General features: G+C 40.2%; 1 protein-coding gene across 3 annotated transcripts in view; it reads right to left on the bottom strand.

Moving 5' to 3' along the window:
• BAIAP2L1 (BAR/IMD domain containing adaptor protein 2 like 1) overlaps positions 1–19,070 on the bottom strand; it is a 93,308-nt gene that overhangs the window by 19,193 nt on the left and 55,045 nt on the right. For all 3 annotated transcript variants that reach the window (XM_058710257.1, XM_058710255.1, XM_058710256.1), the window contains 5 exons: positions 6,034–6,095; positions 5,855–5,926; positions 4,497–4,634; positions 3,696–3,848; positions 1,743–1,910 (listed from right to left, as the gene is read on the bottom strand). In XM_058710257.1, coding sequence (XP_058566240.1) covers positions 1,743–1,910; positions 3,696–3,848; positions 4,497–4,634; positions 5,855–5,926; positions 6,034–6,095 — 593 coding nt within the window. The remainder of the gene's footprint in view (positions 1–1,742; positions 1,911–3,695; positions 3,849–4,496; positions 4,635–5,854; positions 5,927–6,033; positions 6,096–19,070) is intronic.

Raw genomic sequence — 19,070 nt, forward strand, 5'->3', positions numbered from 1 at the left:
TCCTGGATGGAAAAGACTGGAGAAGCATGTTTAGAGTGAGAAAATCTATCGTGTGGTTTTGGACAAGCTGAATTTGAGATCCCCATTAGACATCTGGTGATTCTAAGAAGGCAACTGGGTATCTCCAACCTGTCTAACATTAAGTTTACATCCTCTGTTTTTGTTTGGCATTTTGGGAGAGCTCTTTGGCTTAATTTTCTAAGCAGTTCCATTCTGCTAACAAGCCCGTCTACTGGTGTGGGGTTTTCTTGTTTGTTTGTTTTTTTTGTGGAGGGAGGAAGGGGAGCGAGAAATTTAAAAACCTATTTTAGAAGAATTTCAAGCAAGTACAAAAGTAGGAAGAAGAGCACAATAAATCTTTATGTACCCAACACCCAGCTTCAACAGTTACAAATTCATGGCCACTATTGTTTCATGTACGCCACACCCATCTTCCCCCATGCCTGGATTATGCTGAAGCAAATCCCAGACATTTCAATTATAAATAATAATCCAATTTTTACTTTCCAAAATCTCTAGTTGGTTTTTCCCTGGGGATGTAATATCTTTTCATCTCTTTCTTAAGATTTCTCCTCCGCTATTTCCTCTGTTGCCTCCGGTATTGGCCATTCTGGTTTTTTTTCTTTTGGTGTATCTTTTTATGGCATTGTTTTTCCTTACTTGCTCAGTGATTCCTGGTTATCTGTCCATCTTGGTATCTTACGGCATTCTCTATTCTTTTCACTCTTTATGGTAGTATGGATTTTGCCTGTTCTCCTTATCACAGGCTACCTACAGTGGGGTAGAGGACAGGAAAGATACTTCCAGGAGCATGCATGACCTCTGCAGTGAGGTGCTTTGGCCAGTAGACCAAAGTCCCTGTTGCCTACTGTTCATTCAGCGCAATTGGGTCATTCAGCGCAAGTGGGACATTCAGCGCAAGTGAGACAGTGGGGAAGAAACCGACCAACTTAGAGGATGCGAATCATACAGGAATGTAATGTCCCGGGTTCTCCACCGCTTCTTGCAAACCATTGACTCTGAGCTTACTGCTCCGCCCTCTGCTGCAGTCTTGCCCTGCACATGCTCAGAGCTAAGGTTTCCTTCTCTTTTGATTCTCCACACACTGATCTTGCCTTTCTTTTAGACTCCTTCAGGGTTGCTGGCCCACTGACAGCACCTTCTCTTATTCCCCATGCAGTTATGGATCTATTCTGTAGGTTGCTGACTGGTCTTTAGCATCTCTGCTATCATTTCAGAGGTTAGGATGGACTCATGTATCCAAACTACCCACTGGAAACAAATCTCCACATGTCTGCACAAAGTACTAAAACCCGGGTTCAAAGAACAGCAAACTACAATGCTTGACTGCATTACCTTGAATACTGGGGTGGCCATATTTTTTTTCCCAGTACCAGATTATGTTGTGATGAATGGCACCAGAGTTTTGCTAATTATTCTCTAAGACACCTACACTTCCTTCACTACGAATAAACATACAAATTTTGAATCATTACAATTAAAAACAGTAACAATAACATTTCCAAAACAAAGATAACAGTGGTATCCACAGCACTACACACTGCTAACCACTGCACAGCCAGTGTCAAATCTGAAGGCAAGGGGATACAAGTGAGAAAAGGCAGGCCCTAGAATAAAGGAAGACCTGTGATTCCCACTAACAAAAGCCTTGGTCCTCTGTGCAAATTTGGCCCAAATCGTATTAGTAAATGTGAAATCTTGGGGAGAAAACCAGTTCCTACCATGTTGCTTCTCTCGATCATTGGTGAAGGCTGAGGCGTTCCGGACACTGGGGTAGAGACTGGGGTCTTAATTTCTTCTATCATATTCATGATTTTCTCAGGTACTTTGGTAGCATCTCCACAGGTCTCCTGCCACCTAGGCAGTTTGGAATTGAGTAATTCTGCAGACTATAAATCCAAAAGAAACACAACTAAACACAAACATGTATTGCTCAAAGAGCTGAGAAAAGTTACATCAACTATCAGTGGTAATGTTTTACTGACTTACTACCACAAGTCTGAGACATTGTGTTAAATCCAGTGAACATTTAACCATCTCTGAGCATCTGCCCTGGGTTACTGGCTGAGAAAGATTAGGCTCCTTTTCTACAGGAGCTTCTCCATTCCCACAGCATGAATGCAGAGTTTAAGACTACTACAAGAATTGTGAATGATGAAGAACAAGCTCAAACACCAAAAGGGAGGCTTGAGCAATCTTATTAAGCCCTATTGTTTCCCCAGTGGCCTCAGAAATGCCAATCAGTGCTTTCTTCCTCTTACTCCTGAGAGAGGGCAAAGCCCTCACCCCAACCCTTCTACGCCCTCAGACTGTAACCCTCACACACCAACTGCCTGGGCCTGCTTTATCCAAGGAGCCCCTGAAAGGACTGGGACACCGAAGCCAGGAAAAGGGAAGGCACAAGAGCAGTTTTCAGAAAGGTGATGTGACTTCCAATAGAGAAAAGAAGTAGACTTAGTTTATGCTACAAAGCATAGCTGGGATCCAAAGTTAACAGTAAGAAAGAGTCTGCCACCAACTAGAGCTCTCTGGAAACAGGCCAGGTTGCCTTGTGTCACAGTGAGTATCCCTTCAGTGGCAAGGCTTTGCTGTAGGAAGAGCTTCACGGTCACTTGGCCTATTGACCCTGGCCCAGCAGGGCACCCTCACCATGGAAAATGACTCTGCCAAAACTAGTACAGATGCACTGTCGACAAAAGTGATCATCTAATACTGCAATTCTTTCTTGTAACAATGTTAGATCTTAGGAATTTAGATTTGGTAGTTGCAAACACTTTATAAAATATGTAACATTTGCCTGCTGCATATAGATAGGGCCAAGTTGTTTCCCCCGAAAAAGAGGACGTTGCCTTATATGCAAGTGCTTACAAAGCTTCTACCATGGAGCACTCTACATACATACAACAATACATACAACAATATAGACAACATACATACAACAATGCATACAACAATAATGCAATGTTGTAAATTACATTACAAATAACAATGAATATTTGACTTCACTCAATGCTAGTTTTGGATGCTTACACAGGCCCAATAAAATTTATAATTTAAAAAAAAGGGAAAGGGAAATAACACATATTTTGTCATGCTTTCTGGGGGCATAACCTCAAAACTATGTGTGCTGGAAGCAGGGCCGTAAAGCCAGTCATTCAGTTGATGAGATCACAAGGAAACACCTTGAGGAGGATAAAAAAGTAACCACAACAACTGTCTCGATGCTGGGACAGAACTTCCAGGGACACTTCTGTACATGGACTCCCAAGGTGAATATCTCAAACCACCCAGGCGGGCTGGACTTGGGGCCCACTGGGGCCCATCCCACGGCTCTGGTGAGGACACTGATGCTGAGGATGCATCAGAGAGAGTCTGAGAAAAGCAGACTCATAGGTGAGAAGAGAAAAAGTGCTGTTTCTCAATTATTAGGCATTTTATGAAAGATTTTAAATATGGATATATTACTTAAATATTATAAGCAACATTTGACCATTTCATCCACGTTTCTGAAAGTTTACATATTCAAGTTGGCCAAAACTCTTTCTTTGGAGTCTTCTCATTGGCAAAATAGGCCCATCACTTTACACTGAGGCACATATGGAAGGTAAGTAATTTCTAGGGCACTTGAATATGAAATTATTAATAATGCAACACAACTTGCCATCTGAACCCACCTGTAAATGATAATAATGTAAGTGATTTGCAAAGCTACAGTGTTTGTCAACCAGAAAGCAGAAGCGCCTTTTCTCTTCAAGCAGAGCTTCTTTGCACCCATCTGCAATAAATTTCTGGATGTCGCTCTGGCGAGAAGTAACGGTTTCTACATACTAGGAAAATAAATAATAATTATACAAGTATGACATGAGGAATCAGAGCTGCACAGCCAGACGTTTATCTTCCACCATCTTTACACTTGGTTTATTTTGATAATGGAATAAATACTAAATGCAGATAAACATTAGATAAAATAACAAAGTGGTAGCCTGATCTGAGCAGGTATTATCATTCTCATTAAGATCCCTGATTCATGTGCAGAAGAACGCTGCCAAAGGCCTTCCACTCTGTGCTGGGCAATTTGCACAAAATATTACTTTATGTTTCAGGGACAGGATTGTGTTCTGTTGGAAAATCAACAGCTTTAGAACCAGAAACTTCGAATTCAAACCACAGTTCTAAGTATCAACCATGTGACTTAGCCTAAGCCTCATTTTCTTCATCTGTAAAATGGGGATAGTAATGCTAACCACCCTCCCCTGAATCGGGAAAAAATGCCCATGTTCTTAGGAGGCTACTAATTATCCTCGACTCTGGAAAACTCTGTGGCCTTAAGCTCATACCAACTCAAAAATGCTCGTAAGCTTCAAGAGCAGCAGAGCAGTAAGCAGATGAAAGTATAGGCTGAGTGAGGTAAGCAAGCTTCCCTGTAAACGGCACAAATCATCAACAACAAAATAAAGAAGTGCTGAAAAGTTCACCTCAATTTCTTTGTGTTCATATTTGAGCGCGTTTCGTCCTCCTTGACTTTTCCTTCTGATCTTCTTCAACTCTGCTTGAGATTTCTCCAAAGAATCTAATTTATTCCTGTGTTCTGTTTGGTATCTTTTAAGAGTTGCCTGTAAGTGAAATGTTGTGCTTGTTTTAGTGTAGCACCATACAAACTGTTGGGCAGTTACTGCTGCCAATATTTCCACTGGACGTGGCCCTGCACACCCGTTCCCTCCCTTCCACTTCAACGTGTGACTTTGTCCTCAAGTTCCCCGTTCACAGAAGGGGCCACTGACCACAAGGGCAGCTCCTGTAGGATAACAATGTCTCTTCTTTCTTGTTCTCTCCAATGTTTTAGGACACTGAGTGGTAAGTACTTCGGGGAATAAAAAAACAATTTAATGTTCCTGACTGTTTTATGACTTACAGTTTTAAGAAACAAAATTAACAATTGCAATCACAACCAATTATTTTGGGTGCTGTGTAGCGAAGTGTTTGGGGAGCCTAATAGAACTAGGTCAGAATTCTGGCATCATCCTTCATTTCCTGTGTGATCTCAGCAATTATTTAATTTCTCTAAAACCCATGTTCTCCCTTTAATCTGTACAGTGAGGATAAGAAGAGTATCTACATAAGAGTTTCTATAGGGATAAACATCAGATAACGTATGGAAAATGCTTGCCATTACATCTACCTCAGCAGCTTTTGGAGGTCCCTCCAGAGTGCACACAGGGGCAGCAGGGCAATTTCAGGGTAACCTACACTGCTTACTGCCACATGGGGCCTTGGTGAGAAAGGGTCTTTGGGTGGCAAAGAAAGTAGCTACTCTACAGCAGGTAAGGGAGGTGGAAAGAGCCCTGTGTGTGGAGGGTCAGGCAGACGGAGAAAACTGCTGGAATCATCAATACCGGGTGACAGGCAAGGGACACCATGCAGGAGCAGTCTGTGATGACTGGGAGAACACCAAGCACGTCTCACGTCCTCAAGTGCTGGTTTGTGAAAGCAACAGCTGCACTAATACAGATGCAGATGCCACCCCCATGTATGTGTACTTTGAAGACAATGCTTTCTAGAAGCAGGATTCCTTGCAATATTGTCCTCTATGCTTTTTAATAAAGATCCCAGGTGTTAATGCAAATGGGGCCCTGGAAGGCACCTTGTCTATTTCATGCATCTGTGTATATACTCAATACTAATCTCTATCCGTATTTGCTGCTGCTGGATACACAGTGAGAGAAAGTTCTCCCAGGGCTTAGAGACCAGGCAAGCGTAGCCTCCTGGGAAAGCCAGGCCCCTGTGCCCCACACCTACCTCCACCCACGGAGGTGGAGCAAAACCGTGTACTCACATTCATGTATTTTACATCAAGTTCTGTCTTCTTCTCCAGCTCATGTATAATCTCTTTATGGAATTTTTTGAACTTTTAACAAAAGAAAATGAAAAATTCACATCAGCTTTGAATCTTTAAGCAAAACAAATTTTTAATGTAAAATAAATATATTTTATAAGTATCAAAAGTTTACATACATTTTCATCAAGACTCTCATTGAGTTTCTTGTGGGTACTTGAAATCTCTATGAGAACTTGGCCTGTGAATAAAACCAGATGTTGGGGGGAGGGGGGAGAGTCACTGGGTGGATTTTGTAAAGATATTAAAGAAAGTAAAATAATGGAATGAAGCACAGTCTATCACTGCCCTCAATGCCTGGAAGCATCAGGCCCTGTGGCCTGTCAGAAACACTGACTTCACACCCACGGCAGGGTGGGTTCCAGAGGGACACAGCCCCTCGCAAACTCACTCCACAACATTGTTCACCCAAAGAATGCCAACTTTTGTCTTCAAATTCACATCATGCTTTCTATATTTACTCCCTCCCTAAGCTGAATCTTATTTATCTGATTTAATTTTTAAATTCACTTACAAAAGATTATCATGGTCATTATAGTAACTACCTATAGGAACAAATGACTTATTTTTATCTAATCCCCAGAGTAATCTGATTATCTGTCAGGCATAAAAGATAAAGGTTATTTTTTCTCTCATTCTTGTGTCCTTTTGGAAAATATTAATGCCATGGGAAAATGCAGCAGGGACAGTGCTCTGCCTCGTATCTCCCGGGACTACACCAAGTCTCTGACACAAGTACAGTCACAGGACAGAAGAGAATGTTCCAGGACTAAGGAGCCTTACTCCAAAGGCAGCAGGATGATCATTTGATTTGCAAAGCACATCTCTGGCAGTTTGAGGCAGTGTGATAGACATGTTGACTGTGAGGTACCTACTGGGACATACGTGTTCAGGAAGTGGTTGAATTTCTTCAACTCTGATAAAGGTGAACAAGAGCCTCTCTCTCCCTGCTCATTTATCTATAGGAACCAAATGGGTCTGATACCTAAGACCTGGCAGATATGGAATCATCTGGAATAACCACCAGACCATACTAAATAAAAACAAAATGTGCTGGGTAGGTCCCCTACAGTTCAGTGGATATAGATAGAAAGGATTTCCTTGGGTGAACTGAAAGGCTGTAGATGAAGGAGAATTTAAATTAAGACTGTGGTGGATATGGGAAAAGAGAAAGAATACCAACTAGACTATGACTTCAGCTGTCACCTTTACACAAATGAGTGCCCTGTTGTCGAAACAGTTTAAGACATCTGACTCTCAAACAGTCTAGGTTTCCCCCAATTCAACCCTTTTCTGGGGTACCTGGGTGGCTCATTCAGTGGAGCATCTGATTCTTGATACTGGCTCAGGTCATGATCTCATGGTTCATGAAACTGAGCCCAGCATCCAGCTTTGCACTGACAGCATGGAACCTGCTTGGGATTCTCTCTCTCTGCCCCTCCCCCAATTGTGCATGCTTTCATGCACATTTATTTATTTATTCTCTAAATAAATAAATAATCATTTAAAAATTTTAAGAAAAAAAAAAGAAAAAGAAATTCAATCCCTTCCTGAACATGTTTGTCCACCTGGACGTCCCAGGAGGTACATCATGGTCAACATGTCTAAAAGTGAGCTCACCCCATATTCTCTAGCCCCAGCTCTTGGCTGCCAGCTAGCCAGTCACAAGGGGTCGACAATTCACCCATGTGTCACACTCAATGACAAAGATGCATCCCTTGTGCATGTGGTGTCATCACTTGGGCCAACCTCAAGGGATGCAAAGATGCATCCCTTGTGCATGTGGTGTCATCACTTGGGCCAACCTCTAGGGTGAAATCATGCCCCTTACTCATCTTGCTTCCTTGGGCAACAAATGTGCTGGCCCTTCCCTGCCGTGGAGAGAAGATATGTGGAAATGACATGTGAAATCTATGTGCACTCAATCATCTGTCCCAGGCCAAGTGGGGAAGAGTCACCGTAATCTGCCACCCAGCAACACATTCAAACCCACCAGTTGGACTAGGAGTGTCCCCCTGCCCATCATTTCTCTTTACTCCCAGCTTGTTCTCTTCTGGATCTTCTTCCTCACAGGTGCCAGAGATCCCTCAAAACCAGATGTAACATTTCGTTCCCCTGGCCCCCACCCATGGTATCCCAGATAAACCACCTCCTCAGCATGAAGCCCACTGTGGACAATGCTGCTTAGAGATAACCATGGCAGGTGGTGGGGACAGAGAACTTCCTGTAAGGAGAGAACCTTACAAAGTTACAGACAGGTAACTCCTAAGTCCCTAAGCAGCCTATGATTCTAGGAACCTCTAACAGAACAGCCTGCTTGCTGGATGAACCAAAGGGAGGGGGCAGACACACAGCTAGCCACATCCCCACCACACCAAGTTATCAAGATACCTACTCTCCATCCTTAATGACATTGACTTCATTTCTCCCATAATTACGTTCTCCTAAAGCTCAACATGAAATAATTCAGAGTTACCACAAAGGAAGCCTTCACATGCCCGAGAATATAATTATATTAAATGTCATTTTATCATTTAGTGATTTCAGACACTGAAATAGTCTGAGTTACTTTCACATCCATTTTAAAATCATAAATAACTCTTGGCTACAGATGAAAAACAGTAACAACAAAAAAAACCCCTACTTCAATTATTTGAAAATTAAGCACTCTATTCTTGGCAAGTCAGATCTACTTTTTTAAAAAAGTCTAAAAATAATTGTGCTTAAATCACTCAGTGTGATTCAAGCTAGAATCAAAGCACTCACAATTTTTTTTTTCATATGGTCATGAACTTTATCTCTACAACCGTATATAATGTGGATCTCTGAGAAGCATGTTGCCAAAACAAAAGCTTGTGCTAGTGTGGCACTCTTGTGAAAGCCAGCACTGCTGAACCTGGTGCTTGGTCTCGAGGCCCCTCCCACCTCGTGGTTTTCTCCCTGTAGGCAGCTGGGTGGAAAGGCTCACTGAAACAGCCCATTCACTCTGTGGCCAGGAGCAGAACACCCGACCTTATCCTGGTTATTCCTGCCCCTTACAGTTCGTGGAATTTAAATGCTGACTTTATAGCAGCAGCCACGGAGTCCTCGGTCAAAGAAGGATTAGAAAACATCTTTACTGTGATTATGGGAGCTGCCAAAAGTGTATCTTGAAACAGAAAATGAAAAGTCTTTATGTTCAATCTACAGAAGTTTATTCTTAAATATAGCAAGTGTTCCTTTATGTCTGAAACGTGGCATTGCACACGTTTATTTACTCTTAGCCCTGTAACCTAATTTTTCATAAATTACATTTGAGAAGAAAAAATTTTTTTGAAAAGGAGGGTGGAGCAGAGCCCACATTCTAATGGAGCAGAACTAAACACACACCCAAACAGGAACCAATGTGCTGGTCCCAGAAATCACAGACCATATGTACTGATCAACCATTTCCTTTTTCCCTTTTAGGTTCTGAGTACACATTCTGGGAAGAAACACCCAAGTACAGTAATATGACTCAGTCTGAGTAAATTATATTCTTAAATAGCATTACTAAAGGATTCACATATATACATATTTCAAAATCATGAATTTGACATAACTAAAAGTTGATGTCCACTATCAGTTTTAGGAACTTTGAATAAACATGTCCAATAATTTGGACAATACTATATAAAGATACGAATTTAAGCTGAATGGATTTAAAAAGTTAAACAACTAAAATTAAAGAGTATTACTTGTATGAACACATAAAAGTTTTCACTTGAAATACAGATTAGTTGTTGGACTGTTAATATATTTTCAACTAGATAATCCATTTTTTTAAAGTTTGAGAGCGAAAGACAGTGTGAGTCGGGGGAGGGGCAGAGAGAGGCTCTGTGCTATCAGTGCACAGCCTGATGTGGGGCTTGATCTCATGAACTGTGAGGTAATGACCTGAGAGGAAATCAACAGACGCTCAACTCACTGAGCCACCAGGCACCCTGACAACTAGATAATTCTTCATCAATTCACAGCATAAATTTAGAGAAACCAGATGGAGATTATTAACAGACATGAGTAGCACAGAACAGGTGCTCAACGTGTAGGCACACAGACTCTTTTTCATTTATAATTGATCATGGATAATCAGAACACAGTATTTCCAGAAAGCACAGAGCAATGATGGAGTGAGTCACACACGATTTCCTCCCTGTTACTTCAAGTGGAATCAAACAATAAAATGAGACAGTAGAAGCCAACCTACTGTGGACCTAAAGTTACATGAATTATGGTAAACCTGACCAAAAAGTCACTGGAAAAAGGATATACTTTTTCTGACAATTTTTAAAATATCAAACGTGATGAGAAAATATAATGGAAGTAAAAGCAAACTACACGCAGATGGCTACGTTAAATACAAAAGTATGTATCCCACAGATTAGAGTCACCAGCACGGAATTAGTACAGAGGCAGATTAGTAACCATGAACACGTGACTCAACTTGAAAGCTTTACCAGGATCTAAGAATAGCCCTCAGGGCTGCCCACCCACAGTCCCTGGATGCAACTGGAGGTGCTCTTTTCTGGTGAGTGTCAATACTGTACCAGTAAACAACGTGCATGTAGGGATAAAGCCAAATAAGTGATAGGGTAAGCATTTCATCCAACACTCCTCCAGAAATCTAGCTTCTGACCTGGCCAACTATAGTACCACAGTTCTAATTAATGTCTTCATGGAGACCGTAATTATTCTACCACTGATCACGACTTAGTCCACCCAAGAAAACAAGTTGGACAAACAGAAATCGTACATTAGAAGTATATAGTGTTCCAAAGTTCTTTCATAGTCTGAGAGAAAAGTAAAGTGCCAGGCAGCATCTGACTTTGTTAAGAAGAGATGCCACTAGGGTAGCCACTAAAAGAATAAAGTGCGTATAACGACCAAGCAAACAGAGAGGGGAAAAGAACAATCAGCCAAAAAGAGGACAAGAGAAGAAATGAGCATAGGACAGACAGCAGAAAGTAATTACACTTAATGTAAATAGACTATATAATCCAATTAGAAGACAAAGACTGTTAGGATTAAAAAAACAAAACACCCAATTATATTTTCCTTAAAAGAGATACACTTTAAATATAGGGATACAGAGAGTAAAAGGATGGAATAAGATATATAGCAAACACTAACCAAAAGAAAGCTGATGTAGGTACATTAAAACCAAACAAGATGTAGTAAGTGGTCAAAGAGGGTGAGAAGCATTATTAGAATTAGACATAAAACAATGATTTCATAATGGGAAAAGGTTCATATGGAAGATGGAAAATTTTTTTATTCATAGGCCGCTATTAACATGGTCTCAACATATTTAAACTAAAGCTGAATTATAAGAAGAAATAGATTAATCAATAATAATTGTAGGAGACTTCAATATGCTTCTCTTGGTAAATGGGTAGAATGAGTAGGCAAATATAGCAGTACAAATGTAGATAACCTGAATAAGATGATAAATACAGGTGATCTAGTGAACATATATAGAAGACTATATCTGATAACTTCATTTTTAAAGCAAAGAGTATATTAAAAAGAGATCAAAAGAAAACCTCACTCTATTTCAAAGGGCTGAAATCACAATGAGTATGCCCTTTAACCACATCAAAATTAAACCAGAAACCATTAAGAGAAAGGTAACCAGAAAATGTCCCTATACTGGAAATGAAGAAACAGACTTCTAAATAACCTACAGATCAAAGAAGAAACCACAATGGAAATTAAAGTTATTTTGAAATAAAATGATAAATATAGGATATAAGAACATGTAAGATGTAACTAAAAATTGTGGTTAGAGGAAATTTATAGCCTTCAAATGCATATGTTAGAGGAGTGTGAAAAACACTAAACACTCATTTCAAGAATTTAGCGGAATATAATCCAATAATAAAAATAAATTAACTACTGATAAACATAACAACACAGGTATATTTCAGAAATATTATATTAAATGAAAGAAGCCAGACTAAAAAAGCTACATACTGTATGATTCTACTTATAAAACATTCTGGAAAAGGCAAAACCGACAGTATGTGATAAACAAATCTGCTTACTCTGTGATCCAGCAATTCTACTCCTAGATATATTCCCAAGAGAAATGAGTGCATTTGTTTACCAACAGAAGCACAAGAATGTCCATAGCAGCTTTATTCACATATCCAAGGCCAGAAACAACTCAAACATCTATCAACACTGGAATGGATAAATTATAGAATGGATAAACTCACACAATGGAGCAGGAAGACCCGATATCTGTATATAAATTCCTCTCAAATCCTTGGCTAACACCTAAACTACACATGCACAGGGTGAGACTCTAAGAAAAACCAGCAGTTAGAAGGATGTAGAGTTTGGCAGAGATTCTCAGTAGGACACACATTGAGTTGTCGGGGGGAATACAAAGTTGGGAATTTAAGTCCCACCAAGTGAGAAAGGCTTCATAAATACCACAGGCTGCCCAGTGACATCAAGAAGGGACTTAGGAATAAACACTAAGTCACAGGACAAGGGCAAAACCAAAATAGATCCACCAGAAAAAAATCTACCAGTAAGCCTCCACGAATCAAGGTGATCTACTAGTAATGTAACTGTCTACTGGAATAAAACTTCACAATCTTAAGAGGAAGATAACAAAATAGAGTCTCTACGACATTTTTTTAGTTTAGTTATTTATTTTGAGAGACAGAAAGCAAGCTCACTAGTGGGTAAGGGCAGAGAGAGAGGGAGAGAGAATTGCAAGCAGGCTCTGTGCTGTCAGTGCAGGCTCAAATGAGGCTCAAACCCACGAACCATGAGATTGTGACCTAAGCTTAGATCAAGAGTAGGACGCTTAACCGAATGAGCCACTCAGGTGCCCTGAGTGTCTATAACATTTTATCACAATGTTCAGGACAGGAAAAAAAATTGGTCGGGTGAATGACAAACTTACAAACTCTGAAATCATTTTAGTAGGATCATTTTGTTTTGGTATTCCAAAATGTATAATTATAATACTTAAGTTTATGTATAACTTCACTATTATAAATAAACTTATAAATTGATACAAAATTTTTTTCCTTTTGTGACTGGTTTACTTAGTACAATGTCCTCAAGGTTCATCTATGCTATAGGATATGTCAGAATTTCCTCTCTCTCTTTTTTAATGTTTATTTATTTTGAGAGACAGAGCATGAATGGGGGAGGGGCAGAGAGCGAGGGAGACACAGAATCCGAAGCAGGCTCCAGGCTCCAAGCTGTCCAAACAGAGCCCAAAGCAGGGGCTCCAACCCATGAACCATGAGATGGTGACCCAAGCTGAAGTCAGATGGTTAACCAACTGAGCCACTCAGGTGTCCCAGAATTTCCTTTCTTTTTAAGGCTGAATAATATTCCACTGTATGGATATTCCTCATTTTATTTATCTATTCATCATGAGGAAAAAATGTTGACAGTCACTTTGGTTCTTTCTGCCTCTTGGCTATTGTGAGTAATGCTGCATAAACATGGGTGTGCAGATATCTCTTCAAGACTCACTTTATAAAAAATTTATTTTTAAAATAAATGTTTTTTTAATTTTATTTTTTATTTTAGACAGAGAACATAAGCAGGGGAGAGGGGCAGGGGAGGAAACAGAGAATGGAGCCTGACATGGGGCTTGATCCCACGACCCTGAGATCATGACCTGATCTGAAATCAAGAGTCAGATGCTCACCAGGTGAGCCACCCAGGTACCCCCAAATTTATTTTTTTAATTCAAGTATAATAAACATACAGTGTTCTACTAGTTTAAACTGATAAAAATTTTTAATAATTCCAGAACTGTTTTATTTATTTTTTAAAATATTTATTTATTTTTGGGACAGTGAAAGCAGCAGAGGGGCAGAGAGAGGGGGACAGAGGATCCAAAGCAGGCTCTGTGCTGACAGGCTGGCTGCAGTAAGCCTGATGTGGGGCTTGAACTCACAAACCACATGATCATGACCTGGGCTGAAGCTGGACACTCAACTGACTGAGCCACCCAGGTGCCCCAATAATTCCAGAGCTATTTTAGGTGTATCACAGAATTGAGAAAATGTACAAATATGATGATGTTATTGGGAGCCAATATTTGCACATATTTCCAAAATATGTAAGTGCATATGCTTATTTTTATATGTCCATGTGTATATATGCATATATGTATGTATATACACAGGTATGGTTTTATATGTATGTATGTGCACAGTACACACTGTATACATGTATATATTTCCTAGATCTGTTTGCTGAAAGGATCAAGATGACACTTCAACATAGCAATAAGCACACCTAGTATTCAAATCTTAGCTTCTAGTATCATCCCCACTAAAAGCAAGGAGCATTCCTCAGAAAAAAATAGCTGTTGATTCCACCATTGAGAAGGGACAAGATGAGCCTCAAACGTACTTTTATGCAAGAAAATAAGGAAGTATACAAGAAAGAATGAATGAATGAGTGAATGAATTAGAATCAGCCTGAAGGAGCTCCTATTGGCCCAATATAGGATGGTTTGAGCACCAAAGTAATTAAGGACAGTAGGAGGATATATATAAATAATTGAAAAAACCTTGGAACCCATGAGCCCACAGCAATAAATAGATACATAAAAAAAGAAAGAGGAGAGAAAGGAGGGCTTCTGTTAAAAGTAAAATGCAACAAGTACAGTAAACACTCATTCAGGCAAAATTGATAGATGCTGAATCTAGAGAACAAATGTTGATGAGGAATAAGAGATCTGCATAGTCTGGGTGCGCCTGGCTGCTTCAGTTGGTGGAGCATGTGACTCTTGATCTTGGTGTAATGAGTTCGAGCCCCATGCTGGGTGTAGAGATTACTTAAAAATAGAAAAATCTTCTAAAAAGTTTTTTAAAAAGATCTACCTGCTCTGGTCATCAATCCAGTGCTGGTTGATAAAGAAGTGTGTTGACATGAGAAAGAATACCTACCAATGCTCTGCTTATTTCATAGTAAGTCTCTGGCAATCTCAATCTTAGAAAATAGTAGAAATGGTCAAAGATCTGAAGGAGAAAGTTCTCTGAGCCAAACAGAAGTTGTAGCTACAAACCCAAACATTCTTTCCTTCTTGGAGAGGAGTGGAGTCCCTTTAGACACAGAACAAATGAACTTTTATATATAGACCTAGAATAGGTTTCCCAAAAGACATCGTTCTTCCATAATGAAAGGCCAGCAGCTACTGCTGGTCTCTCAGTGACAGAACACAAGATGTCTAAGAAGAGCTCCTGAAGATGAAAGGCTGGTTGAGGAGGCTGGAAAAGAGTGGGGTACTGTGAAAGCTAAAAGACTGGGAGCATTTTCAGAAAGTGGGGTGCTCTGCATTGTAATCACCCACAGTGAACTCAAGGGGCACAAACATCGGGTAAAGGTTAAAGCATCTGCAGAAAGATGCAATGGTGCCAGACAGGCCTCTGGAAAGTTCTTTAACCTCTCTCCAGGTCATCTCATGCAGCCTCAGTACTGTCAGCTGTATGGTGGTAACCAGAATATCTACTTCTTAGGAGAAGTAGAGTGGAGAGTACAGTGCTTTCCTGAGCTCTGAAAGGAAACACTGGCTGGTAAGGTGTGCATCCAGACAGGAGTAGCAAATAAGTTAAATAATGCATGAAACACAACAACAGAATGGGCCCACATGGTTTTCAACATGCTTTCTTTCTGAGTACTTGTTTTCTGGAAATAAAGCCCACATACTAGGTTGTCAGCTTATAACTAGTTACCACATTTGTTTAAATATTTCTTGTTCCTTACATGTACACATCTGTGTATTCTTTAATATACTTTAGTATGCTTAAAATGTTTCAGAATAATTCCTAAAATTTACTCAAATAGCCAAATGGACACCCACCTCTCCTAAACTCAGCTCAGTGCTCCTCTCATGTTTCTTTCCCCCTTCCTAGGGTCCCCAAAGGAAAAACTGTCCATCTCCTGTTGAAGGTATTCTTGAGAAAATGGCTAAGAAAGAATTCTTGAGATGTCTTTGGTGCAAAAAGATGATTTTATTAAAACACAGGGACAGAACCCGTGGGCAGAAAGAACCACACTAGGGTTGCGAGGAGTGACTGATTATATACTTTTAAGTTAGTGGAGGTAAGGGATAGCGTAGCCTCTAAGGAATTTGAAAGCAAGGATTTCAGGACCTTGAGGGGCTAGCTGCTGTTAAGATAAGGTTACTTTTAGTCTTTAATAAAACAAAAACATTAAGGAAGTAAGGCAGCCATGAGTTGCTTGAGGAAGGTCATGGTCTGCATGTTTCAAGTGTTTATGAGTGGGCTGCAAGCTCTGAGGAGATTTAAGCTACATTTCTCTTGCCTTTGTTTCCCTTACCACTATTATCAAAAAGGAATACACACAGTACTCTTTCCTCCACCTCAGAGCCTTTCCCTTTACTAAACAGAATACTTAGCACTTCAGTTTTAAGTGTTGACAATTCTTCTATAGTTATACTGTACCAGGAACGATCCATTGGAGAACAGACACATCTGACCACTGCTGGTTAGAAACCAACCACCAAGGGCACTTCTGGTTTCTGCTCTGGTTTCTGTGAAGAACTTGGAAGTCATTACTCTCTTACTCACATCAAGAAGCTAAATAAACTGAAGCACAACAGTGCTTCTTAGATTCAGTAGAGAATTAAGTTCACAGGTAAAGATCTGCCCTGAAAACCAGACAGAGGCTAATGTGGAGAATCCTGGTTTACTGGCAGCAGAAACCAATGCTGGAGCCAGTACTGCTAGAAACTCTTCAACTGTAACTGATGGTTGCTGGAGGCTCAGCACGAACCAGCTTGAGCTAAAAATTCCAGGGGCGCCTGGGTGGCTCAGTCAGTTAAGCACCCGACTTCGGCTCAGGTCATGATCTCGCGGTCTGTGAGTTCAAGCCCCGCGTCGGGCTCTGTGCTGACGGCTCAGAGCCTGGAGCCTGTTTCGGATTCTGTGTCTCCCTCTCTCTCGCTGACCCTCCCCCATTCATGCTCTGTTTCTCTCTGTCTCAAAAATGAATAAACGTTAAAAAAAATTTAAAAAAAAAATTCCAGAGGGCTCAGTCTTAGGGGAGGAGTCTAGCACTTTCATGAGTATTACCTCTAGGAGCGCCCACCAGGTTACTACCCTGAAGACTGGAGAAAATGCCCACGGGGCTTACAGGCAGGTGGAGGGGGAAAATAACCGTTCTGAAATCAGCCCAGCATTGTTCTGTTCTTGCTTTGTTCTGTGTATGGAAGGCGAGGCCTCAGAATAAACTGTTTTACTAAAGCCTTATGCCAGGTATTTTGACCCACTAAAAATCAAATACACCCCACAAAACAAAAAATGGAGATTTAAACCTAGAATTATAGAATTATCCCCCTCCCTAATACTTCACTACTACAGCATCCATCAACAGGGTTTACATCTGAGACTTCATTTAGAAGGATTTTGGGAGGAAACTGAAAGACAACAGTGGGATGGGACAAAGCAAGGACATCAGAGGAAAACTGAAGTTCGAAGCTCTTCCCAGAGAAAATCACAGAGGACAGAAACTTGGTGCTACATAAAGAAATGAAAATGAGTAAAGGAAACCTCATTTCAAATGGAGTCAGAAAGCCCCCAAGGGGGTAGTTCTTGCCCATAACCACTTGTGCCGTTTGCAGACCTCAGCAGGGAAAAGGCAGCATGTCTGAATTTCCCAACAGGAAGAAGCCTACTACCCGCAGGAGGAGGAAAGAAGATTTTCTCCAGCCCAGCAACAATTCAGCCAATGAGAAGTCACCATAAACCTGAACTCTCGCCCTCCTCCAATGAGCTCTCATTCCAAATAGCCCCTCCCACTTTGTCCTTTCCTCTGTAAAAGCAAACCCTCTCCTGTGTTTTCTGGACTTGCCTATGGTTTGTCATAGTCTGCGTACCCCCTACTGCAATTCCCAAATAAACTCATTTTGCTGGTCAACTAGTTGGCTATTTTACTTTTAAGGTTGACAGAAATGAAGAGCATTAAAAAAGGAATGAATGAAAGCAATTAAACCTTGTATTTCTTATTCTTAATTGATACACTAGATAACTGTTTATTTGAAGTAATAGCAACAACATATGGAGTGGGTATGACTTATGGATAAATCAGATGAATAACAGCAGTGCTACAGAGGTTAGGAGGGAGGAACTGGTAACACTCTGCATAAAGACCCTGTGCTGCCTGGGAAGTGATACAGTGGTGTTTGAAAGTGGACCTAGATTGCCTGTATACTACCCAACCTTAGGACAACCACTACCAAAAAAAAAAAAAAGGTTTAAATATAATCAGTATGCTGAGAGGAGATAAAATGGAATATAAAATGCTCAATTAAAACCAGAAAGTGCAGGAAATGGGGAAGATTGTTTTAAGATAATGAACAAGTGCAAAGAATACAAAACAAGTACAGTGATGTTAATCCAATGACATCACTAATCATTTTAAATATAAGTGGTTTAAATGTACCAATTAAAAGAGAGACTGACAGAGTAGACTTCTTCATGTAAACGTGCCCACTAAGAGAAAGCTGAAATACATGGGGAAGAACTGACAGAGCTGTGAGGAGAAACAGATGAATCCACTATAATAATCACTGTGGACTTCAATACTCTCAGTAACTGACAGCAGGATAATTGAAGTGAACAGCATCATCAATCAACTGAATCTAAATGACAGAGTAAACTTCACCCGGCAACAGCAGAATACACATTCTTTTTAAGCTCACACAAAACATCCACCAGGAAAGACCACATTCTGCACCATAAAACACACCTCAACAAATTTAAAAGAATGGAAGTCATACAAAAAATGCCCCCAGACCACGGTGGGATTAAACTAGAAACAAGTAACAGAAATCTAGCTGAAAAAAAATCCCAAAATACTTGGAAATGAAACACCATACTTCTCAATAACACAGGGGTCAAAGAAGAAAACAAGAGAACTTTTTAAATATTTGAACAAAATGAAAACACAACATATCAAAATTTGTGCAATGCAAGCAAAAGCAGTACTTCAAGGGAAATTTATAGCACTCAATGCATGTATTAGAAAAGAAGATATAAAGTCAATACTCGAAGCTTCCAACTTAAGAAGCCAGAGAAAGAACAATTTAAACTAAGGCAAGCGGAAGAAAAGAACTAATAAAAGTTAAAGC

Source organism: Neofelis nebulosa, chromosome 18 (assembly GCF_028018385.1).
Source record: "Neofelis nebulosa isolate mNeoNeb1 chromosome 18, mNeoNeb1.pri, whole genome shotgun sequence".
In the NCBI taxonomy this organism is placed as follows: domain Eukaryota; kingdom Metazoa; phylum Chordata; class Mammalia; order Carnivora; family Felidae; genus Neofelis; species Neofelis nebulosa.